The sequence below is a fragment of the Sorex araneus genome, chromosome X, assembly GCF_027595985.1.
Source record: "Sorex araneus isolate mSorAra2 chromosome X, mSorAra2.pri, whole genome shotgun sequence".
Classification (NCBI taxonomy): Eukaryota; Metazoa; Chordata; class Mammalia; order Eulipotyphla; family Soricidae; genus Sorex; species Sorex araneus.
Window position 1 is genome coordinate 219239949 of NC_073313.1, and position 27602 is coordinate 219267550.

Below are 27602 nucleotides of genomic sequence, written 5' to 3' on the forward strand. Positions count from 1 at the left end.
AATCTTTTGGAAGGTAATTCTTAAAAATGCTATTGCAAAATTAAATGTGGGGTGTATTCACATGGACACATAATACAATTTAGAGATGACCACTGAACTAGAGCTGTTACTGACTGGATTCCACGGGAGGTCAAAAGACCACATGGTCGCCCACCTACGAGATGGTCAGACATCTTTGTCAAAAGTCTAAACAATTGGTTTGAGGCTTTTCGTGTTCCTGAAGCGAGCAGATACCATTGGGCTACACTAGCACATAACAGGGATGAATGGAGATGTTACTGGCAGCCACTTGAGCAAATCAAAGATCAAAAGGATGACAAGGGACAAGTCTATTCACATATCTAGATTAGTAAATACCTGGTAAATATTATTTCTGACACTCCTCAAAATAATAGCGAATAAGAGAGGGGCACAATTTGAAGGAGGCTGAGTTCTAGTTCCCAGATAAACCAATCACCTCTGTCTATTCTCTCCATTTTGACAACTTAGCTAGCTTCTTGAAGTCAGGGACCACATTTTACTTTCACTCAACTCTGTACTATTACTCGTCCACCTCACCCACCCCAACCCCCTACCTTGCACACAGCCTCTGGTTACAAACTATCCGCTGGCCTGAAGTGTCTGACACTAAATATTTGCAGTAAGATGGGCAAGCAGAGAAAGGGATATGGCAGAAAGAGCAGGACAGCAGATGCAAAGGAGGCCGAAAGGACAGGATAGTTGAGGCAGAAAGGAGACTAGAGGACAGAGAAGACTGGGATGAAGCTGCTAGTTGGGCCGTGAACAAGTGAACGGAGCGTAGATGGGAGCTGGTTTGAGAAGATGTGGCTGAGAAGGTACAACGGCAGAGTCAGAGAAATCCCAGCCTTTGGCCTTGAAAGGGTCTTTGCTGCTTTCTTCCTGGTAGACAGAACCCAGTCAGAGAGTCAGCAAGGTTGCAATGGTTTTAGCTTAGCTTCCTGATGGGGCCGGGTGAGCGGCCCCTGATACAATGCCCCACCTCTGAGTCTCTCGGGCCCAAACAGTGAGAGGGGCCCTGGAGACGGCCCCGCCCCGTGGGCAGGGCTGGGGAACACATTCGAGGCTAGAACGCCTGCAGGGTGGGGCGCGGGCCAGGGTTACTGGCCATTCCCTGTCCGGTGGGGACAGAGGGAAGACGACGACGACGACGACCACGGGGAAAGGGTGCAAGGGAAAGCAAAAAGGGAAGACTGCGCTGCCGGGGCGCAGGGTCCCAGGCCGGCCATGGACCTGTACTTCAGTGCCTGCTCCAAGGCTGCCACCGTCGCAGCCACCGAGACGGCGGCCAGCAGCCTGGCCACGGACAGCCAGCGCTGCGGAGAAGTGAGTGGGAGCTGGACAGGCCAGCAGCAGCAGCAGCAGCAGCAGCAGCAGCAGAGGCTTCCTGGGGCCCTCAGGCCTCGCCCCTACAGCAAGGGGCGGGGGGAGGCTGGAGCCGGGAGCGGGCTCTAACCCTGGGTCACTGGTCCTAATCCGAGGGCGGAGGTATCTGCAACCCAGAGTGCAACTCTGGCTGCAGCACTGCCACCCTGAGTCGGTGACAGAGCTGCTCTGTCTCCTGAACAAGGAGCCCACCGGCTTGAAGTACTGGAGCTCAGGAGGCTCCGAGAGCAAACTGTCCCCTTTGTGTCTGACAGGGCGTGCACAAAACCCACTTTCCAGGAGTTGGAGCCACTCAACTTCTGGATCTGCCCCTGGGGGTCAAACTGCCGATGCTCCCGGGAGGCCACGCTGTCTACTACACCACCAAGCTAAGTGAAAAGGTTCGCTCCGTCCTCCCCAAAGCGTCCCATAAAGGCATCTCTGTGGCACTCAAGGGCCCGGGACAATATAGAACAGATCCCATGTCCCCGCCCCCCGAAACTTTCTCTAGAATGGTTTGGGTCGAGTTGTGGGCCAGCAGGTGTAGATTCCTTAGCACTGAGGTACGCAGAGCTACTTCTCTTTAAAAAGGTTTCAAAGATTTAGTTAGTGAAATTTGGTTTATCAACTATTGCTTGTTGGAAGGTGGAAGGTTTTCGGTCCATGCTAGCTATTTTTAAACAATGCTCAGATTTTATGGTTTTAAAACACTTGGACAAGAAAAAGCCCATTGCAAAAAAAAAAAATACTTTGGTAAGGTTTTGTTTCCATTTCATACATAATGTGCGCAAGTGAAATTGAAATGAGTTGATCAGCTTGGTCATTTAGCCTCACTTGAATGGAAGACAAAGTCTCCGTGATTTTCTTTAGCTTCTTTCTCCATTCATACCCCCACCCCAAATAGTTTATATTTCCCCTAGAATTTGTAATGCCCTTGATTTGAATAATTTTACTCAACAATGTAATTTTATTTTCTAATAATGATCTCACACTTAGTTTGTTGTGTAATCCCCTCAAAGCTCCATTTTCACTTCTCAACATTATCCTCATCTTCCAACCTCCTAATTTAGTACATAATACTGAAGATACAGTATTATCTCTCTAAGTGGTTGCTTAGGCCAATATTGCAAAACTTCTACAAGAAAGAATTCTAATTGACTTCATAACCCTTCTGTTGTTTATGATGTCATCATAAGTGAATAGTGAATTTGTTATTTGCTAGTTGTTTAATGTAGTTTCTTAAAGTAAATGCTGTATTTGGAAAAGTGTAATAGAAAAAACGTGAATATTTCTATTGAAATAGCAAACAAAGTATTTTCAAAACTCATGAATGTAACTGGGTTTCATGGATACAAATGACTTTGCTGAAATATGCTTGCCACTAATCTATTTAATGCTAATATTACTACTCCTTAATGTGTGAAATTTTGCACAAACTTTTGTCTGTTTCCTCAAACACACTCATTTTGCTATGTTGCTATTTTCTCTATCAAAAATAATTTTGAAGCTTGTTTTTTGTTTTGATGTTGTAAGTAACAGTGCTCAGGGCTTACTCTTGGCTCTTGCCTAGGGTTTACTCCTAGCTCTTTCTCAGGGATCAATTCCGTTGAGGTGCAGGAAACTGTATCTGCTACATAGACTCAAAGTTAGAACATGCAAGGCAAGAGTCCTACTTACTCTATCATCTCTTCACCATTTATTTTTCTAAAGAATATTCTGTCTATTCTCAATATATTAACAACACCAACCCCCCATTTTTAAAAATTTTGTCATGAGTCTGCACAAAACCACATGAAGGCTGACTTTGTGAGATCATCATTGTTTTTATTTTAATTTGCAGTGTCACAGTGGTATAATGATTTTTATAATATTTTATCTTTGTTTTATAGGGGCGCCTACTGTGATGGTGATGATGATGAGCACAAGGGTTACTTTGTCTCTTTTGTCACTTTTCAACATTTGTTGAAAAGTGTTCTTTGTCTGAGAAACAGTATGTCATCAAAGCTAAAAATCAGCATGTAAAAGAAATTGATAGCTTAATGTCAACATTTTCAACAACCTCTCCTTGACTAGTGACTGCTCCATTTACAGTCAAAATTAGGACTTCAAATGTGGTTTCATTGAATTTTAGACATTATCCCATAGGATTCCTTCCTTTGCTTTGTTAAGGAAACTTCAGTAGTTGTGGGATTCTGTTTATGATTAAGTCCCTTGGAAAAGATTAAAGTTTGATATTTATTGAGAGATCAGAAGCTTTAAAGAGAGTTTTTTTTTAAAACAAAAACAAAAACAAACCAAGAATTATCTTGTTTCTCATTCACCTTTTTCCCTTTCCACCTGCCTTGGAATGAATTCATTTTAATTAAAGGTTCTACCTAGCCAGCCTTCATAACTCTTTGGAATGTGAATGAGATGCATGCTACCCAACTCAAAACAACTCACAACTTAAAACCTGAGGAGCATCTGGATTGGTGTGCAGTATGAGTGTTCTGGGGAGTGTCCTTAAACATTGAAGTAGATGCCTTATACAAACAGGGCCTGTGCTTTCAGGTTTATTTCCAACTCATTATTTTTGTTGTTGCTTTATTTTCCACTCATTACTTTTGTCGTTTGACTAGAGCTAACTCCTGCTTTGATGTCCCTTTAGACGTGCCTATTATTCTGGAGCAAAGAAAGAAAAAAAAAACTCTATAGAAACCACAGAAACATTAGGATACGTTGCACACACCTAGTCTCATCCTCTCTATGTTCTTTTTTAGTGGTTCTCCTGTAACACATCACCAGCTTACCCATAAAAATGAGCTAAGAACTACTCATATAAAAAAATCACATATTAGCTGTCACTTTTTTCCTCTTGTGTATTAATGACAAGCAGATAAGTTTGTGTTGGGTCTTCATAATACATAAAGTGAAACCAGTTTTCATCACTATTGTTTGCAATTCATTCTTCAGTATGTCAAACTTGATAATAAAGAATTTGACATTTTTATTAACTCAGAGGCTTTGGGGGTTCTTGCATCATATAAAATTGGGAAGAAAGATAGTATAGTGAGTAGGATGCTTGTCTTGCATGTGGAAAACCTGGGTTTGCTGCTTGGTACCTGATAAGGATTCCTAAACTGTGACAGAATTGATCTTTTAGTGCAGAGCCAGATCTATGCATTGAGAGCAAATGGGCAGGGCCCTAAAACAAAACAAATTCAAAATACGATAGCTTTTCTACCTATAGTTTATAGATAGAAAATTTCTATAATATATATATAATTCATATATAACTTATATATCTGAGTTTTACTTATATTTATATCTGAGTTTTACTTTTATTTTCTTATTTCTATGAGTCTCATTGAAAGATTTTCTAATTTCATTTCAAATTGTCAAGATATAATAGTTATTAATATTACCAGTTTTTTCTCTCTTGATTGCAATGTTCCCTGTTCCTGGGAGACGAAAAAGGAAAAGAGAGAATCTATCCACATTGAAACAAGTTTTATCCTATTCCCTTTGCTCTACTTCTTTCTCTTCTGGCTCAGCCACAGGGGCCTTGATGGAGAGCTGGGGAGGGATTAATTGAATGACTATGAATATTTTAAATAATTCAGGTAAGTGGTGGTGGGGAGTTGGGGAGGGGCATGGAAGTGGTTAGTTAATATTGCACGATCCAATCTTTTATTACTTCTTTGTCACATGAATTCTTGTATGCTTTCTTTTCTGCAAACTTTATAGTTATTTCAATAGATTGATATTTTCAGTTGAAATTTATTCATTTAAAATTTATAATTAAAAGATATATATGTATTTGCAGCTTTTTCGTCCTTCCTATGGTTTTAATCTGACTGATCCTTATTGTCGACTTTTGGAAAATCAGTATAAAAGTCTCCACGATCCACATTTAAAGACATACTATAAGCGGAAAGATATTCTGAAACGATTGAAAAAAGGTGGCTACATCACCAGCAATAATAAAGTGAGTTGAAGATTACTTATTATTTCTGAGTGAAACCTATGAATTTAGATACAAACTTCTCCTTATCTCCTTGGAGAACTTGTTCAACCTTGTCCATGAGAAATAATAGGAAATTCTATAACATACTTAGTAGTTGCATGAACAAAAATGAGACAAAATAAAATTACTTCTTCACCTGTTTTCTCTGTAATCAAAAGATTGTGAATCAAATAATTTGAGGATGCGAGAAAATATTCCAACCCATTCTGGCCCTCTTTATCTGTCTCTAAAGGTAATATATAGTTGTCAAGTGTTATGTCCAACCCACTGACAAAAACAAACAAACCTAAGTACAAAAGAGAAATCTAAGAAAATAAAGTATAAAATTGATAGATATAATTATTATTGAGTTTGAGCATTATCATTAGATTGGCCTTTTAAAATCATACTAATATTATTTGTATAGAAGTTTTGAGTTGCAATTATAAAAATGCACTTATTATACTAATAACAGTGTACTATTTTGGATAAGCAAATTGTTATCAAGCTGTATATTATCATTAATTTTCCTCTGGAAAGTGATTTCTGTGATTTTAAAAATTTATATTTAAGTATCTATAAGTGATTATATTTAAGTATCTATTAAGTGATTATATTTTTTGTGTTTTATTTTTTAGATTATATGTTCATTGAGGGAATTGAATAAGTACAGACAATATCTTACCAGTTTAAAATTAGACTTTGAAAGAAACTATATAAAAGAACAAGTAAGTTAAATACTTATATTTTGATTCTTTAGATAGGGTTTAGAAGAAAGACATTTTTAAAGTAGTTTTATAGTATTTTTAGCTTTGGTTTTAATAAACTATTTTTTTCTCTAAGGGAAATTTTGAACAGGAAGAAATATTTGGAGGTTGCTGTGTTTGGCCCAAAAAAGACTTAGGATGGGGCTGGAGTGATAGCACAGTGGATAGGGCATTTGCCCTGCACTTGGCCAACCCAGGTCCGATTCCCAGTATCCCATATGGTCCCTCGAGCACTGCCAGGAGTAATTCCTGAGTGCATGACTTAGGAGTAACCTCTGTGCATCTATAGGTGTAACCCAAAAAGCAAAAAAAAAAAAAAAAAGACATAGGATCAGGACATCAATGAAGGGCCAAGTCATCTATTAGTATACCTGTGAAATCTAGTATAATTTAGTCATTGAGGTGCTCTTCATGTGTGTTCCTTCTATCAATCTTAGGCCAACAGAAAGGGTCTGAGTAGCAATAAAATTACCAAGTTGGAACCCAATATAGTTTAAATATGAAGTCAATAGAATGACATACCTACAACTAAATTACAGATAAATTACAGACAAATTACAATAAAAATTAGACAAAAAACTAGATAAATTACAGATATCTACAATATAAAAATCACACAGTGTTATATCTACATACATGCATCTATATTTATTAATGAATAAGGAATGATGTTATGCAGAATGGGTATAATGACCTACTTTCAATATTTGTTTCAGTGTTTGTGTGTGTGTGCATGTTTATGTATATTTACTTACAAGTGTGCAGTGAGTGAATGTGTGAATGAATTCTGTTTTTAGAGAAGGAGGCTGAACAAAAATGAAAAAGTTGCATGTTTTTTAACTTACATATTTATGTTCTAGTTTAAGAGTTTTGTATAAATATGAGTAATCCATAAATAGATTTCATATAATATTTATTTCCCCCTTTTCCACCAGTAGAATTTCACATGCAGTTCTCTTTTACCCAATTTCCTTAGGATGGGAATAAAATTAAAATAAAATATATTTTACTTTTAGAGAAAGAAAATTTGACTTTGGTTCTCTTGTTCATGTCTATAGTGGGTCCAAAACAGATTTAAATGCAGTTAAACATAATTAGCTATTTCAAAGTCAGGAATTTTACCAAATATTAAATATAAAAAGATAAATCAAAGGGAATTTCTGTCTCTGGAAAAACATTTATATATTTCAAACATTATATATACTCTATGCATGTATTCATATGTATAAATATAGAAAGACAAATAGAAACTAATCAAGACAAGTAGTAACCTAGCAGAACCATTCTTATAATTACATACATACAAACTTTATTTATATGTATGTATAATACATACAGAGAGAGACATGCACAGCAGGTCTTCAAATAACATTGCTTTAAGCCAACCCTGGGAAATAAATATTTGAGGACTCGACCTGTATTATTTCTTCCTTCATTTGAAGTTTCCATATACATACATATCAATGCATAAAAACTTACACATACTTATATTTGATATACAAAAATTTTGTTCTTAGAAAATGCTTTCAAGGGAAGTCAATAAACTACAAGAAAATAATCAAATACCCCGACAAAACACTGAGCAGTTCCAAAATTGGTTGTTACAAGAGAATGGCCACTGTCTGAAGGACCCAGAAAAATTAATAAGACATAGGTAAGGTCAAGTTAATGTGTATTTTGTGTACATATTATGGACTTAAACAAGTTTGAAAATGAGAAAGACTTGATGATGGAATTTTTTAAAAATACTAGACATTTAAATCACTCTTAATTTCAATGTAGAAAAAAGGAAGAAGAAAAAGCACAGGAATTGGAAATTTTGGTGTCAAGTTTATAAAGAAAAATTTCTTCAGTTTTTCAAATTCCAAGATGTTATCAAGATCATAAAGATCTTGAATATCAAATCAGATCAAAATCCTTCCTATAATAATATAAGGGAAATCTCTTTAGCATATATCCCTAATATTCTTATTATGGTTTATCTCTATTGACCAACATCTCTATTGACAAATTAAGTTTGAATAATTTAGTATAATGTCTAAAACTGGTGATTTGGTATACATGTAATGCCAATGTGGACAAGTGTTGTCACCAAGTTGTGTATCAATCAATCTGTTCCATGTTATTAGATATTTAGATATGCACCTTAAAAATAGATATGTATAATAAGTAGACCTTTATAATGGTCAGTGAATCAAGTTTAATAAAGTCCCATGAACAGAACTGACAGAAAATTTGTTAAGTGACATGTTGTTAAAAAATTAAATAAAATATTAAGCAAGAAGTCTAGTAATATGAAAGCAGATGATTCCATCATAACGAAACTCTGACTTCACCATATATTTGAACTAAGATATATGGACATGATAAACCAGGAATTAGAGCAACTGGAACGCACAGCAGAAGAGCAACGCCTCCTTCGGATGGATAGAGAAGAAAGGCAACAGCGAGAACACACAAGACGAAAACTTAATCTTCGCAGAAAAATGGAAGAGGTGACAGATAAATTTAAGAGTATAGAAAAATTTCATGATGTTATTTATAAGTACTTTAGATGTTATAAAATTAGCCATTCAATTCTAAATAACTTACCTATATTCATCTTTCTTCTCAGTTATATTACAGAAGTTGCTAGGTGAAATAATGATGTTGATGACACAAATTATATAAATTTGAGTTGATAGTTGGTTTTAAAGTGATGGTTGCAGTATTTTCTAACACTAACTTTCCTATAGCCTTCTGTGTGGAGATGAAAGCTCTTCAGATTTAGCTTTACAATAAAAGAAACAACCCCCCCCAAAACAAACTGCCATGCTTATATTCTTAAGAATAGATGAAGGAAAGTCTAAAGATAGTATATGTATGACTTTCATTCTTGGGCCTTATTTTTATTAGTCCTGTGACTTTTATTAACTTGCTTATTGAGAGTGGAAAAAATACAAGGCCTCATTTTAAACACATACTGATTTCAATTAACTTTATACTTTACAGGAATGGAAGACAAAAGAGATGTTACTTCTGACAAAAATTGGAGAGGATGTTAAAAGAGAAGCTAGGATAGAGGAACAACGACGTAAAATTAGAGAAGAAAATGACAGAAGGGTAAAGTGGGCCTTAACCTTTAACATGTGGTATTTGAGAGGTATTTTGCTGACTTTAGTTTAGAAAAACATAAATATTTTTGTGAGATAGTGCTAGCCTATCACAGATAGCATGCATTATAATAAACTAAAGCATTTAAAATATTATCTATATTTTCCACCACCACATATTTGTTCTATAATGTAAAAAGAAAGGTGCTGTCCTAGTTGATACCATTGTATTTGGGATAGAGCACATTTCAGGAGTCACTGCCAACTCAGTGTCCAGAATGTACTACTGAATGTGCTGGCGGATAGAGGATTGTGTGGTGGCGGATCAAACTGGGGCCATGAATGCAAAACATGTGCCTAACTTACCCAGATTCCTCTCCAGCTCTAGTTGACTCTCTCAGAATACACTACACTTTGGTTTTTAGTAGCAAACAATGATACTACTAATTACAATTTGTTTTATATTAGAGTATCATGAAAAAATTCTCAATTTTTCTCCTACCAGCTCATTTTAAAGTGTCTTTTTATTGTATATTTGTAACATTTTTTTATTGGAAGTGTAAGACAAGTATGAGAAAGATAAAATAATTTAAACCCCAGTATCACTCTATATAATGACCAACAAATATTGTTTTAAAATCCTAGGCAGTCATTATTAAGTAGTTTCTTATTGAAAAACCCTGGATGTAAAAGGAGTATTTGAATAATTGCATTATAATAGTCCTTGTTGTATACAAAAAATTGAGGGGAGGGATTGGGACTACACTCAGTGGTGCTCAGGGAGTACTCCTGCCTTTGTGTTTAGAGGTCTTTTGGCAGGACTCAGGGAAATGATATGCAGTGCTGGGGAGCAAACCTAGGCTGGCTGCCTACAAAGCAAGCTCCTTACCCATAATACTATCTTTCCAACCCCTCAATTTTTAAATAATTAATTTGAAACTGAAATATATTTAAATATGATTTTTTTTTACTTTTTTGTATTTGTGCCTTTTTAGTATTGTCAGGGACTTGCTATCATTCTAATAAATTATTAGCGGAGACCCTGCTTATTTCAATTTACTGTAATTGCTAATTTCTAATGTTCAATTTTCAATTTTTCCCCCCCACGGGATAGTTCCTCCAGATTGGTTCTTTGCTGCAAGGCCTTTCTGAAAGTATTTTTGTTTTTGAGAAAAACAGAATTATGCAGCAAAATAAAAGTATACTATTATATTTTTTCCTAAAAAAGACAACAACAAAAAAACCTATTTTTTAAACAGATTACTAATTGAGGAGTCCTGGCCAATTGTAGTGGAAAACAGGTGCAGTAGACCAAACTCTGGCACTGGGATTTCTCATTAGGCATGACAACTGATGATAGGCACTATAATACCACTAGCTACTTGAACCATATTAGTGACAAAGCTATTTGAATTATTGGTATTCATATGTATGGTCATTCAAAATTGTCTTTGGAATCACAGTTCTAAAAATAGTAATAAAATAGTAACTCTATCACTATTAATAAAAATAGGTAATAAAATAAAACTACTATTTTAATAATATTTGCTTTTAAAATATTTTTCAGATCCCATATTTTATTTCAATTTATGTGATTTAAATACTTAATAATGAAGTTCTTTAAAATATCTTACTTTTACATCATAGAGTAATTCCTAGATATTTGACCATTTTATGCAACTATTTTTTCAGATTCTAATTATTTGGTATCCACACATAGACATTTTTAATATATATCTGATAACTTCATTGGTACATTAGTTCCAGTGTGTTTTTTCTTAAGATGCAGCTGATTTTCTACCTAATTATCATGTTGTCTGAATATGAATAATGGTTGTTTCATATCTCTTTAAATGTAGATGCCCTTGTCTTTTTTTTTTTCCCACAACTGTCCACCCTGCAGGGGGAGTTGGGGACACATTAAGCAGTTATCAGGATTATTCCTGTCTCTATACTCAGGACTCATTTCCAGTGGGGCTTGGAGGACAATATGTAGTACTGGGATCTATCCTACGGCTGATGCATGCAGAGCAAGCACCCTAACTGCTATATTATTGCTCTAGTCCCTTCTTCCTTTTTCTTCCCTGATTTCACTGAGTAGAATCTCCAATAAGTATATAAGTGATAGTGAAAAATCATTATCAAGTATGTTTCGTCCTCTCTTCTCCACATATATATTAGCTTCTCTCTCTATATATATGTATATGTTTATATATTAATGAATCGCTGTGAGATATAGTTACAGACTTGCAAAGTTCAGTGGTTACATTTCAGTCATACAATGATGGAGTGTCCATCCCTCCACCAGTGCCCATTCTCCACCACCAATGTTTCCAGTATCCCTCCTGCCACTCCTATCCCATCCCTGCTCCCCCACCCCGCCTCTGTGGCAGGCACATTCCCTTTTACTCTCTCTTTCCTTTTGGTAGTTATGGTTCTTAATACAGGTAGTAAGTGGCCATCATGTTTGGTCTATAGTCTACATTCAGCACGCATCTCCCATCCCGAGTCAGCCCTCCAAGCCTCATTCACTTAATGGTCCCTTATCTATTCCAGCTGCTTTTTCCCCCAGCATGTGAGGCCACTTCCAATCTGTGGAGTGATCCTCCTGGCCCTTATCTCTATTATCCTTGGGTGCTAGTCTCCCATTCTGTTACTTTATATTCCACAAATGAGTGCAGTTCTTCTATGTCAGTCCCTCTTTCTCTGACTTCTTTTTATTAGCATGATATTCTCCAGGTCGATCCATTTATATGCAAATTTCATGATTTAATTTTTGTTACAGCTGCATAGTATTCCATTGTGTTAGATATACCAAAGTTTCTTTAACTAATCATCTGATCTTGGGCACTCGGAATTTTTCCAGGTTCTGGACACCAAATAATGCTGCATTAAACATACAAGTACAGATGTCATTTCTACTATTATTTTTTGCATCTCCAGGATATATTCCCAGAAGTGATATTTCTGGGTCAAATGGGATCTTAATTTCTAATTTTTTGAGAATCGTCCATACCGTTTTCCAAAAGGGCTGAACCAGTTGGCATTCCCACCAGCAGTGAAGGAGAGTTCCCTTCTTCCCACATCCTCACCAACACCAGTTGTTTTAGTTCTTTTGGATGTGAGCCAGTCTCTGCGGTAGTGTGAGATGATATCTCATTGTTTTGATCTGCATCTCCCTGATGATTAGTGTTTTTATTTTTCATGTGCCTTTTGGCCTTTTTTCTTTGAGAAAGTGTCTGATCACTTCATCACCCCATTTTCTGACGGGGTTGGATGTCTTCTTCCTGTGCAGTTCAACTGGCACCTTGTATATCCTTGATATTAACCCCTTGTCAAAGGGGTATTGGGTCAATATCCTTTCCTATTCTGTAAAGTGTCTTTGTATTCTGGTCAGTTTCTTTTGAGGTTCAGAAGCTTCTTAGTTTAAGATAGCCACATTTGTTTAGCTCTGTTTTTATTTTCTTGGTCAGTGGCATTTCATCCTTGAAGATAACTAACTTCAGTGTCATAGAGGGTTTTCCCAAACTTATCTTCAATGTACCTTATGGATTCTGGTTGGACCTTGAGGTCTTTAATCCATTTAGATCTGACTTTTGTGCATGGTATTAGGTAGAGATCTGAGCCTTTTTTTTTGCATGTAGCTGTCCAGTTTTGCCAGCACCGTTTGTTAAGGAGACTTTCCTTGCTCTGCTTTATATTTCTTGCTCCCCTAGCAAAGATTAGATAATCATATATTTGAGGGTATATGTGAGGGTATTCAAACCTATGCCACTGTTTCTGTGGATCTGTCTTTTTTCCAATACCATGTATGTTGTCTCACATTTCACAAATAACTTACTTTATATTGCAATTGTTTTTCTATTTCCTTTTAAATTGATATATATTAATTACCTATGTGGTTCTTTCTTTGCAATTTATTATTTCACTATGTTACTCATTTCATGTGTTTAACTTGAAACTTTAGACGTTATCCAGTCTCTTCTGTGTCATTTAAACATATGAAATGCAATTGGTTTATATGTCTTAAAGTTCTAAACTTGACATTTGAGTCATCTCTGGGTCATTTTTTCGGTAACAGTTCCTGCCTCTTCATATACATATTAATTGCTTGATAGTCAGATTTGACCTTTATTATTTGTGTACTAAAATATTTTCATATCGTATATATAAATAATATCTAATTTTCACAGTTATTTTTATTATTATTATTGGGGGGGTGCTGGAGCAATAGCTCAGCGGGTAGGGCATTCGCCTTGCATGTGGCCAACCCAGGTTCGATTCTTCCGTCCCTCACAGAGAGGCCAGCAAGCTATTGAGAGTATCTTGGCCCCATGGCAGAGCCTGGCAAGCTACCCATGGTGTATTCAATATGCCAAAAACAGTAACAACAAGTCTCACAATGAAGACATTACTGGTGCCTGCAAATTGATGAGCAATGGGATGACAGTGATAAGTTGCTTTTTGGATCACACCCGGCAATACTCATGGGTCATTCCTGGCTCTGCACTCTGGAATTACTCCTAGCAGTGCTCAGGGGACCATATGGAATGCTGGGGATCAAACACAGTCGGCCCTGTGCAAGACAAATGCCCTAACCTCTGTACAATCTCTTCAGCTCCTTATTTTCAAGTTTATGTGGTATATCTGGAGGTGCTTATTATAGATAATATTTTTAAGAATTTGTAAACAGGAACAAAACTATATTTAAACTGGGATAAACTACATTTAAAGTTTTCTCCCATTATTTAGGCAAGAACTATTTTAGTAATTTGCCCAATAATCTCAAACTTGTGTCATTTATTTTTTGCTAGCTGAGAGAATAAGCATTATAAGTTGGTGTAAACTACATACCCTAATCTTTTAGGGTGGTCTTTTCTTTGTCCTTCAGTTGATATATTTTAGACTTATGTAATAGCTGTTATCCTGCTAAAAATTTTAGGGGAAAAATTTGAGGATTACTGGGATTCTTCATTGCTGATATTATGTCCTATCTGGTATAGCCAGGTTAGGTCTGACATTTACAAAGTGAAGTCATGCATCTTATTCTGTATTTTGTTTACCAATGGTAGACCTGGAGAACTTTTGGTTAAGACACTCATGAATTGACCAATTGAAGATGAAATTACCTAAACCCACCAGGGTGAGTTACAAGTTAAGAAATGGATACTACGTGTGTTCCCCAGAGGTATATAGTAATTTGGAAATTTGTTAATTACCTTCCTCAAATTATATTTGTACAAGACTGAATGACTATTCAATTCCATTATATCATCACATTGTATTTGTTTTGCATTTCAAAGGCCAAGTTTAAATTAACTAATACATTTTCTTTGATATTTTAGAAACAAGTCCTTCTAGAAAAAAAAATGGCTTATCACTTACAAAAAATGCAAGAAAATGGCCTTAAAAGAGAAGAGATAGGAAAAAATGCATTTGATTACAAAGGACAAGATGAGAAAAACTCTGAATGTAAGAACATTAAATGCTGAAATAATTATGTAGTAGGTGATTTTCTATGTATTTGTGTAAAAATCATTTTGGGGCCTCATCCTTACTTATAATTGATACCAACTTTGCAAAATGCACATAGTTCTAGCATTTTCTATTATAGTTCAAGTTGAAAAGTAGACATATATATTAAATTTATATAAACATTGTTTTGTCAAGTGACCAAAGACAAGCTTGCTTATATCATAATTTTAATTAACTTCTTCCTAATACTTTATATGATGCATCTTTTGGCTACTGAAACTTTGAAAATGTGTATAAGGTAATTCTTATTGTATACCAACATGGTGTTCTTACTGTTGAAATAGATAGTAACAGAAAAAGTAAAGAGAAGAAATTTAAAAATCTGGCTGACATTGGGCACAGCAGCAAAATTATGGCCTGCCTTTTTTAAAAACTTTTATTTCTTTATTTTTTCCTTTATCTACTCTACTTTATCCTTTATTCTCTTTACTTTTTCTGTTACTATATATTCTTTCAACACTGAGAACACCATGTTGGTATAAAATAATGATTAACTAATACACATTTTTTTTAAGTTTCAGTAGCCAAAAAATACATCATAGAAAGTATTAGGAAGAAGTTGATAATAATCATGATATAAGAAAGTTTGTAATTATAGCAAACATTATTAAATTAAATTAATAATATTGATTAAAATTTACAATTTTAAATTATAGTTTTGTTTTATGTGATGATATAATATGCAAAAAATAATATAATACTCTTCTATGCAATTTTTTATCACTTTATCCCATCAAATCCTTTTGGAAACAGTATCCTTGTTTCACTCTAACAGACTACTCACAGACCCAGTGGTTTTTGTTTTTACCTTCCTCAAACCCATTTTGTCGAATGTTTAATTACACTTATATTTCTGTTATTGTGATTTTTGTCTTCAGGTCCCCAAACATAATTTTCCCTCTTAAACAAAACTTATATATGCAGCCACTCATTATTTTTTAGCATCCAACCGAAAGTTACCTTTTCTTTTTTGTTTTGATTTTTGGGTCAAACTCAGCGATGCTAAGGGGTTACCCGTGGCTCTGCATCTAGGAATTACTCCTGGCAGTTCTCAGGGAACTATATGGGATTCTGGGGATTGAACATGGGTACTCGTCAGCAAGGCAAATGCCCTACAAACTGTACTATCACTCTAGGTCCCCAAATTAACATTTTAATCCTTGTTTTAGACTACATCTTTAAAAAAGGCAGCTAAATTCTATTGTGACATGTGTAGACTTAAGCCAAATTAAATCCAAGCCAAGCTTTTGCATTTTCTAGTGATATAAACAATCACAACAAGTCTCACAATGGAGACATTACTGGTGCCCGCTCAAGCAAATCGATGAACAATGGGACGACAGTGCAGTGCTATAGTAAATCACTCGATAAATGACATAATCTCTTTGAGTCAGAATTTAATTTTCTGAAAAGAAATCTAGTATTTCCAAATGACTTTAGGGAATCTGAGAGTGTTTGCCCATTGTAAAACTATTTATTTCATTTGACAACTGACAATTCCTAGAACTCCAGTTAGCTTTTCTCTCTCTCCAAGAGAGATTTCTCACTGTATTTGTATATCAGAATGTTACAATTTTTTAAATTCTTCTATAGTTGACAATTCATCACTGTCACTGTCATCCTGTTGTTCATTGATTTGCTCGAGCAGGTACCAGTAATGTCTCCCTTGTGAGACTTCTTGTTACTTACTGTTTTTGGCATATCCAATATGCTACAGATAGCTTGCCAGGCTCTGCTGTGTGGGTGGGATACTCTCATTAGCTTGCCAGGCTTTCCAAGAGAGGGATGGAGGAATCAACTCAGGTCTTCCGCATGCAAGGCAAACAAACGCCCTACCCCTACCCGCTATCGCTCCAGCCCTTCTTTTTAGTCATAATTAGGGCTAAATGAGATAGTGTAAAAGATAATACATATATCATGCCTTCACCTGACTCCTGTAATTGCCAGGTATTGCATGGCCTTGAGGCTAATGATCACTTCGAGCACTGCAGCACAATATCATATGTTAGCCCTAATACTAAGTCATCTGTCCTGGCTGACCTAGAAAGCATGGAAAAGGCCCCTGGACCACTGTTTAGAAAGTTCTTCTTTGGTCCCCTGTAGTACTTTATATCATTCTTACTGTATACTTCACAGTGTCATGAAATGCATAATGAATGTAACAATGATCATTTATTATATTTTGATTCCTACCTTTGCATTTCTCAGTCACTGATACTCAGTATAATATATGTATATATAAAATATATGTGTGTGCATTCATATGCATGAGTATACATGTGAAGTTTGTATATAATGCATGGCATAACTATGTATATAATATGTATGATATGTGGTGAATAAAAGTATGTGTAGATACAAATATTTATACTATCTATATCTAGGTCTATGTCAAATCTCCATTTATAGATACATATCAATTTACAAACATAAATATTTAGTTACTGAATATGTGCCTGAAGAAAATTCTGTTTTAGCTTTTAACTTGCAAAGATAACATTTCAAGGTAATTATTTCCTTTCATTACATATCCTTTCCATCTTGTTTCCTTTCCTACGCGTTATAATCTCACATATGAATTAGAACATCTACTTCCTCTTGGGCATGAAAAGATAGCTGATCTTGATTAATTCTTGTATTAGTATTATTAAAAGCAAATGTTTTGTTATATTTTTAAAGCTTTTTATCCAAAGAAGAAAAAGACCTATGGTAATTTGAAGTTAACTCATCCTGTTACTGAGCAGAATTCAAGTAAAGGAACATATGGTAATTAAATATTGTGATAAAAATTTACTAAGTATTAAAGGAAAAAATTTAGTTTGGTGATGGGCTCTTTTGCTTAAGTGTAGATGAATGTTAGGCAACAAATTTACTGCTTATTAGAAATAATGCAATCTCTTATTATGAGAATTTGATTCTTGGTTATTGACAATGTTTTGAATTTAAAACTGTCATGGGTTTGGACAAATTAAACTATTAATTGCTAGAGTTTACCTAATTAAACCAGCTATGGTAAGTGCAACAGACAATAAAAATCATTCAGACAATACATTACCAAAGCTATAAATTCATTCAAAACTAAGCAATATAATATCTCCTCTCTTTTATACCTCTAGGGAAAAATTAAGTATTTTCGTAGTGAATCTTTTCATCCTTACCAGTGAAAATAAAATTTTAAAACGCCAAATTTTACTTCATGAGTGTGTCTGATTGGTCTAATTAATCCTTAGTAACCTCAGTAGAGGCAAGTTTTCCTTAGATTAGTTATTGTATTCCATTCAGGATTATATAAATTTTATATAAATTTAATTCAAATTTTATACAAAGTTTATGAGTCCTGTTACTTAAATCCAAAAATTATTTTTTGGCTTTTTGGGGTCACACCTGGTGATGCACAGGGGTTACTCCTGGCTCTGCACTCAGGAATCACTCCTGGCAGTGCTCAGGAGGCTGGGAATCAAACCTGGGTTGGCCGTGTGCAAGGCAAATGCCCTACCCACTGTGCTATCGCTCCAGCCCCAAATCCGAAGATTTTAAATAACATTTATTGCAACACACCAAATGATGGTAATGCAAGATATAAATCTATTAGGTCTAGTCAAACTAGGTGCTGTGAAAATAGCACAGAGAATAGGTGTTTGACTTGCATGCAGTCAATCTTGGTTGATCCCTAATATCACGTATAGTTGGTCCTCTACACACAGCCAACACTGACTCAAAGCCCAGAACAAGAAGTAAGCGACGAATACAGCAAAGTATGACCCCCAAACTAAAAAATGATAAATAATAAAATAAATATTAAATAAATGTTGTCAAACTAAATTATCTATCTTCAGAGCAATTACCTCATTGCTAAACTAATGGCTAATCTAACCTAGACTTGTTTCATTGGTTTAAAAATTATAATGGTTTTAGGTAAAATAACTTGTTTTAATTTCACGGCTACCAGTCAGACAATACACTACTAAATCTATAAATCCATTCAAAATTTAGAATTTTGAATTGTGGCAGTTGTCCAGGAGCAGGTATTTAAATTTAATTAATCAAGACTGGAAGAAATATTCCATTTGTATATGGATTATGACAATATGTTTACACATATCTAGGAGAGGTATTATCTTTATATGTTGATGCAACTCTGAGTCATTCTATTTTTTTAGTTTGAAATGTACAATTTTGGCATCACAAGTTAGTATATCTTGTTAATTAATATGACCCTTATTTCCATTTTTCATAATCAGATGCTTGTAGTTTTCATTTCATTATTGAACACTTGAGTATGAACTCTGCAATATTATACACAGTCTTTACAGTTTTATTGCCTCACCACCATTTCTGTAGCTTGCTCTTTTCTAAGAAGAGTTGTAGATTCTGAGTTACTTCTGAACATGTTTCTCTTTTTCTTCATTGCATGATATATAGGTCTGAAGAAAAGTTTAAAAACTAAACCTCTGGGGCTGGAGCAATAGCACAGCTGGGAGGGCATTTGCCTTGCATGTGGCCAACATGGGTTCGAATCCCAGCATCCCATATGGTCCCCTAAGCACCGCCAGGGAAGATTCCTGAGTGCAGAGCCAGGAGTAACCAATGTGCATTGCTAGGTGTGACCCAAAAAGCAATAAATAAATAAATAAATAAATAAATCTCAAAAGCAAACTGGGAAGTTTTGTAAAATAACTTGAATTTGAACACATGTATGTGTGTGTATATTTGATTTACCACAGTTACTTAAGAACAGTTTCAAAGTTCCTGAAATTTATTTTTGAAGTTAGTATTTCTACTTCCCACTGACTAATCACTAATTTTTCCCTTATTTTAGCTCTTTCTTCTTGGAGAATATTTTATTGTATTTGACCTTTTGATAATGTCATCTTTCACTATGCCTAATATATTAAACTTTGTCCAAATTATTGAATGTTTCAATAGTTTACCCTTTTTTATTGCTGAGTACTACTCCACATAATGTATGATTAACCAGTTGAAGGAAATTTGAATTGTGAATTATGGTGATTATGATAGGAAGATTAAAAGTATTTGTATTAGGGGCTGGAGAGAGAGATAATACAGCTGGTAATATTATTCCCTTATCCCTGAAGGTTCAGGGACCATTATCACCCCAATGGTCCCTGAACCTTCCAGAAGTGATCCCTGAATGTAAATCCCTGAGTACTCCTGAGTGTGACCTCAAATAAAATTAAATAAGTCAAAAATAAGTTTTTGTATTGAAATTAAATACAATTTCAATATAATAACATGGTAAGTTTTGAATGAAATGCTGTAGTAGATGTATATTTAAGAATGTAGCTTTGTAGCATTGTCGTCCCTTTGCTCATTGATTTGCTCAAGCAGGCACCACTAACGTCTCTATTGTGAGACTTGTTACTGTTTTTGGCATATTGAATATGCCATGGGTAACTTGCCAGGCTCTGCCGTGCAGGCAAAATACTGTCTGTAGCTTGCTGGGCTCTCAAGAGAGGGACGGAGGAATTGAACCCAGGTTGGCTGAGTGCAAGGCAAACGCCCTGCCCACTGTGCTATCGCTCCAGTTCTATTTAAGAATATAAATTATATAATCACTGTCACTGTCACCCTATTGCTCATTGATTTGCTCGAGTGGGCACCAGTAACATCTCCATTGTGAGACTTGTTACTATTTTTGGCATATCGAATATGCCACGGGGAGTTTGCCAGGCTCTGCTATGTGGGCGGGATACTCTCGGTAGCTTTCTGGGCTCTCCGAGAGGGGCAGAGGAGTCGAACCCGGGTCAGCTGCAGGCAAGGCAAACGTCCTACCTGCTGTGCTATCAAATTTTATAATTAATTTACTAGTTAATTTATAACTTGTTATAAATTTAATCCCAACTATTTTCATAACAATTAACATGTTTCATATTTTCATCAGCAATGTAGAGTTTTTTTGCATCATTTTTAAACATTGGGATCATCATTAGTTTTAATTTTAATTATTCTCATAGCTATGGACAGTTTGAATTGTCATGATTGTCATTTGCATTTACAGGATGGTTAATGGTGGTAAATAATTTTTTATGTCTTTTTAAGTATGTAGGGCATTTGCCTTGCATGCGGCTGAGCCTGGCAAGCTACCGAGAGTATTGAGCCCGCATGGCAGAGCCTGGCAAGCTACCCGTGGTAAATTTGATATGCCAAAGACAGTAACAACAACCCTAATAATGGAGACATTACTGGTGCCCACTCAAGCAAATTGATGGAAAAATGGGAAGACAGTGCTACAGTGCTACAATGCTTTAATTTTGTAAAATTTGCTTGAAGAAGTATTTGTAAGCTCTTTGTTCACTAAAAACTAGTTTTGTTACTGTTGAATTCAGGTAGTATTTTTTTTTTCTATTTTGAGTATATGATATGCTATTTTCAAATAGATTATCTCTGACTTTTTCTTCATTTTTTATTCCATTACTATGCGTGAATTTATTTTGCCAACATCAATTGGCTTTGTTTCTTTAACTTTTTTTCTATTTTAATTCATTTTCTTTTCTAGTAAATTTTATCATCAGCTTGTCAGCAAAATTATATTGGAATTATTTTAATGAAGTATGTTAAAATATAAGGGGGGCCGGAGCGATAGCACAGCGGGTAGGGCGTTTGCCTTGCACGCGGCCGACCTGGGTTCGATCCCCGGCATCCCATATGGTCCCCCAAGCACCGCCAGGAGTAATTCCTGAGTGCAAAGCCAGGAGTAACCCCTGAGTATCGCTGGGTGTGACCCAAAAAGAAAAAAATATATATAAGGAGTCCTAGTTAGGGACATTTGCTTGTATTTACCTATTTCCCTGTTGTTGTGAGAATGCATATATTCATAATTATCAAAACTTTATAACAAGTCTGGAAATTTGGCAATTTCAAACATTTAACATACTTCTAGAATGACATAGTTACGCTAGAACTTTTGCATGTCTTTATATATGTTAAAATTTTCAGTTTTTCCAAATTAATGTACTAGGATTTTCTTTGGATTCGCTTTTTATTTGTTTATTTTTTGTTGACAAGGGCCTCCAAGACAGTGTTGAATAAGATACTGATAATGTGCTTCCTAATATTTTTCAAAAAGTTAGGGAACGTTATTATAAATGTGAACAATAGTTGTATAGATGTGAAGGTAAACTTCATCAAAGACATATCCTTATATTCCTGGGGTACAAACAGTGTTTTGTTTTTATTCATCACAAATGAGTATTGATTTTTACATATTTTCTCTGACCTTTGAGATATTCACCTATTATATTTTTCTTTTAATGTGTCCAGTTCTTTTGAGTTATTTCTATATGTTACATCAACTCTGTATTTTAAAATCACTGTACCACTGTCATCCCGTTGCTCATCGATTTGCTCGAGTGGGCACCAATAACACTCTCCTTTGTAAGACTTGTTACTGTTTTTGACATAATGAATAAGCCACGAGTAGCTTACCAGGCTCCACCGTGTGGGCCAAATACTCTCGGTAGCTTGCTGGGCTCTCCAAGAGGGACGGAGGAATCAAACTCAGGTCAGCTGCACGAAGGAAACACCCTAACCACTGTGCTATCACTCTAGCCCGTATTTTAAAATAACTTTTCTAACAACTAAGCATTATCTCTGTTGTATACTATTTGATCTTTTCTCTTTTCTTGGGGAATGGTTCAGGTTGATTTCAGGTTTACTTGATCTAGGTTTTCTTTATCATAATTTCTTATAATGATTTCAGTGTCAGAGATTCTTAACACAAAAAATTACTTGCAAAGAGAATTCACTCTTAAATTTTCCAGAAAATTGTGAGCATAATTGATGCAATTTCTTACTCAGATACATGGTACAATTCAGTTATCAAGTATTTTGAGCTTGAATTTTTCTTAGTGGAAATGTTTTTAGCTACATGATTTCTTTATAAGAAGTTTTTCATATTACCTGTTTAATAATAAATGACTTACAGTACTTTTTTCTTTCAGGAAACATTATCCTGGAGTTTGTTGTAGAAATTGCTCAACATATTTTTGTTGTAGTTAATTATTGCTATTTTTATTGCTATCTATAGACTCTCCTCTGCTTTTATCACTAATTTTCCTGACACTGAAAGTGTGGTTCTTTTATTGTCTGAGTTAATATTTTTATATAAATTAGTCCCTCTTTGTCTGTTTAGTCACTTTAAAATTTACTTAAATTTGATCTTCAATATATTCTTCTATTTACTAAGTATTGGCGAAGTTGTGGATAATTGTATCTCTGACTCTGCTATGAGGTATATAGAATGACAGAACTACTTTTGAAAACAGTTTCTTAGAAAATTAATATACTTCTTCCATATGACACTGCTAGGTACTTAATTAGTAGAAATAAAAATAGATCCAACAAACAACATGATGAGAGTGCATAAAGATTATTTGTAAAAACAACAAACTTAACCCAAACATTATGAGAATGGGTAGAATAGTGACTTATCAAGATAACAAAATGCTTTGAAATAAAAATCATCAAATTATTAAAACCTAGAGCATGTGTGTATTGAATTTATGGAGGTAGTCTGAAACAATAAGGAATATAGTTCTAGAAAATTAATACTAATCTTGTATGATAGAGTACTCAGCAGTATTGTCAGTATATGAAAATCATAAATGAATTATAAATTTAATACAAATTTTTAAAGAATAGAAAGTGCTACTTGGATTGCAGCTGTTGATGATAGTTTTATATTTTTCTAAAATATCAAAAAACAATTTGGTTAAGTAATTATAGTTTATTGGTTTTTAATTATACTTAAATAAGCAATTTAAAATACAATTTTTTATTCATTTAATTTTAGAACCTACAATAAATTCTATTTATCCACCGAAGAATAGTCCAAAGAATGTTTTTAAAACTTCAACAACTTCAGTTTATCAACCAATTATAAAAGATGTTCATCCTGAATCAAAGGTATAAAATTATGTCTCAAACTTTTGTATGGTGATTATTCATTTATGTATTTACTTTCAGTTTTGTATACTGTATGCTTTATTAATATTTACTTATTTGACTAGATTTGTTTGTTTGTTTGTTTGTTTGTTGGGTCACACCCTGCATTGCACAGGGGTTACTCCTAGCTCATGCACTCAGGAATTACTCCTTGCGGTGCTCGGGGGACCATATGGGATGCTGGGAATCGAACCCAGGTCAGCTGAGTGCAAGGCAAATGCCCTACCCACTGTGCTATCGCTCCAGTTCCAATTTGACTAGACATTAAGTATTATTTATAAGCTGATCCTTCTTAGAAGTACTATCATTGTATCGAACTCACCATATAAACTAATATGAATAGCTATTACAAAATATAAATAACTAGTGTTTATTGATTATTTGTGATTGAACACATCCTGTCTTATAAAAGAATAGAGGAAAAATGAAACTGGATTATATAGGACAAAGATGAATAATATATAAATATGACTACTAGGTTAGACCAACACAGAAAAATATTATTACAATAAAATGAGAGTCAGAGATGGTATATATATATATTTTTTTATTTTTGGGTCACACCCGGCGATGCACAGGGGTTACTCCTGGCTCTGCACTCAGGAATTACTCCTGGCGGTGCTCAGGGGACCATATGGGATGCTGGGATTTGAACCCGGGTCAGCCACATGCAAGGCAAATGCCCTACCCGCTGTGCTATTGCTCCAGCCCCAGAGATGGTATATTTTGATATTAAATCAACATATACGATAATCAGTACATTGAACTGCAATGAATTATACTGAATAAATTGAATGACTCTAAACTTTTTTTCAGGGAATGCGGCTTTGGACAATACCAAGTGGTGCTCAGAGTTTAGTCCTGACTCTGTGCTCAGGGAACATTCCTGAAAGTAATCAGGGCACCATATAGGGTGCTAGATATTGAAACTGGGTCAGCCTTGTGCAATACAAGAACCTGCCTGCTGTACTTTCTCCCTGATCCTGACAATAAACTTTGAATAACATTGTCATTAAATAAACTAAGGACTATAAGAGGCAAAGCAAATTAGTACATGCCTACATATTAAATTCATTTTGAATTAGTCAAGTTACAGATCCCTGTGGAAGGGAAGGTATCTTAGGAGGTTGATTATACCTTATTATACCTAGGATATCTAGGTTTCTCAAATGTATGTATTGTCCCTGAGAGAATTTTCATGACAAAATTAGAGGATAAAGAGGAAAAACAACAACAAAGACAAGAATAATAATAATAACAAATCCTCCTTAATTTAGATTGTCAGAGAGGCTTTATCTTTTCCAGAATTTCAGTTATTAATTATTCTTTTATCTTTAATATTGTACTATATAGAAGTGTGGAACACCAGTCAAAAAACCAAGTCCTGATGAAATCAGAGGTAAGAAAGGGAAAAAATACTGATTGTTCTGGCTTTCAGTACATAATTATTACTATGCTGTTGAAAAGTGAAGGATATCAGAAAACTTTTTTATATGAATATTGTACTCAGCCAATATATTTGAGTGATTGGTGAGTATGACTTTGAAATTTTCAGTGTGAATACGTTAAGGTTCTTGTTGTATTACTTGTTAGTTGAGTATGCCACTGACAGTGTGGTTTAAACTATGTGACTACACTACAGAAAACTCTACCTTAGAAAGGTCCCACACACCACAGCTGTAAATTTATCACAGACAAAACATCCTATTTTCCATATCTTCTTAAGTGGATTATACATTATTTTTTTTTCTATGCCTTGTTAGATTTCTAAGTCATGAAAAATATTCCTAATAACCTAAATATTCAGAAATACTATGTACCACAAGCTACTGACAAAGCAAAAACCATCTCAAATTTAAAATAAAATCAAGTTCATATTTTCTTTTACCCTTCCTTTTTCACTCCAATAAAAATATAAATTATCTTTTGTGACTCTTCTTCCTTGTATTTTTGTATCTCTTTATGTCTGATCTGCCTCATTAATTTCTCTTGTTTTCTTCTTTTTTCCATTTCTGTGGCTCCACTGTTTTTCCCTACATCCTTGGTAATTTCAAAAACTTTTCTCCAATCTTTTCCTACTCTTAATATTTCATATGTTTTTTTCTTTCTTCTTTTTTTAAATTTTATTGAATCACTGTGAGGTAGTTACAAGCTTTGATGTTCGGGTTACAATCACAAAATGATCAAGCAACCATCCCTACACCAAAGCACATTCCCCACCACCAATATCCCCAGTATATCCCCCCTTTCCCACCCTCTCCCTGCCTCTATGGTATATTGATATACTTTTTTAATGAATACAATCTTTCAAAAATATAGTTTTGCTTGATTCAGCCATATCTAAGTCATGAATAGTTTTAAAAGCAATTAATTTTGACAATGACTATGGTTGGTTAAAACTGGCTGATGTTAAATTATGGTCAAAGATCAAAGTTTTATCTCTTTCAAAGCAGTGATAAATCACTAGAAATTTGTATATAGTTATCATTTAAAAAGATTATGTTACTAGACATAGTATCTCAAATACATTGATATTGTAATCCAATATTTGTAGCAGTTCAGCAAGGAGAATTGTATCAATTTTATGTATTAACCATCATTCCAGCAATATAATTTTCTATTTAAGGAATATTCTTTTTTTTAGGAATGGTTAACTCAAGGCAAGAGTCAATTGTAACACCTCAAACTTCACCCATAAGAAATTGTTACAGATGTTCATGCTCCCAGGACAGTCCTTCAAAAGAAGAGGTACATAGTATTTACTTTACTGCTTATTCAAACAGAGAAAAATGAGGTAGAATCATTATTGTATTGAAAAACCTTCAGGATTGGAGAAATAGTACAGTGAGTAAAGCACGTGCCTTACATGTGCCAACCCTGGATCAGTCCTTGTCACAGCATATCTAAGCACTTCCAGGAACGATAACTGAGTACAGCCAGGCATGTCACCAAAACAAAACAAAGCAAACAACAGTATGAAATAACCATACAGAAAATATTCATGCTCCAAAAAAATCATATCATAATTAAATTTTAATGCCTAGCCCTAGGATAACCTTCTTAATCTAGGCTACAGTCTGATTCTTGGCATCATATATCTGCAACCTTTGGAGTAATTATAAAATTGGGCTTTATTTGAAGAGTACTAAACAACTGATCCAAGTCAGTCACATTATCTTTCCCCACTCTCTTGTGATTAGTCATCAGTAACCTGGTATTATAAAGTTAATAGTCAAGATTTGTGTTCTGGATTCTGGATATAATATTGATTTTTTTCTGTAAATTGCCAACATGTTGTCAAAGTAATAAGAACCATATCCTTTGTTTTCTAAGCAGCACCAAGTGAACTGATTAAATTGTCAATAAATATAGTTTATACAAATGCTAATACCCCTTTTACTTTATTATTGTAGCTTAAGTCGTATTTTAAAAAAATAGTATTAATCTCAATGATATTGATGCATATAGTCACTATGCCTTACCACTTTCGAAGTTCCCAAGTTCCTCTACCAACAGCCCAATATTGATTCTATTGATCAACCTCATTCTACCTCACAACCAGCCAACCCCACAATGTTAGGTGATCTGTTTTGTAATGAGGCAACAGTTTTTCATTGTTTGATTCTGCCTGTCCCCTTGTTCCATTGTTCCATATACCAAAAATGAGGGAAGTTGTGGGTATTTGTCCTTCTATCTCTTACTTATTTTGCTTAATACCATACCCTCTAGTTTTACCCAGGTAACAATGAGCAGAGTAATTTGCATTTTACTGTGGCTGCATGTTGTCCCATTGCATACATATATCACAGTTTCTGTATCCATTCATTGATTTGTTGAAAATTTGGGTTGTTTCCATATCCCAGCAATTGACTACGA

At 34.8% G+C, this 27602-nt stretch overlaps 1 protein-coding gene across 1 annotated transcript in view; it reads left to right on the top strand.

Annotated features, from left to right (window-relative positions):
* Positions 1-1245: 1245 nt before the first annotated feature.
* FSIP2 (fibrous sheath interacting protein 2) overlaps positions 1246-27602 on the top strand; it is a 102102-nt gene continuing 75745 nt past the window's right edge. Inside the window, exons 1-8 of the mRNA XM_004601382.2 lie at positions 1246-1344; positions 1659-1784; positions 5189-5350; positions 6007-6096; positions 7653-7789; positions 8489-8630; positions 9127-9237; positions 14573-14699. Coding sequence (XP_004601439.2) covers positions 1246-1344; positions 1659-1784; positions 5189-5350; positions 6007-6096; positions 7653-7789; positions 8489-8630; positions 9127-9237; positions 14573-14699 — 994 coding nt within the window. The remainder of the gene's footprint in view (positions 1345-1658; positions 1785-5188; positions 5351-6006; positions 6097-7652; positions 7790-8488; positions 8631-9126; positions 9238-14572; positions 14700-27602) is intronic.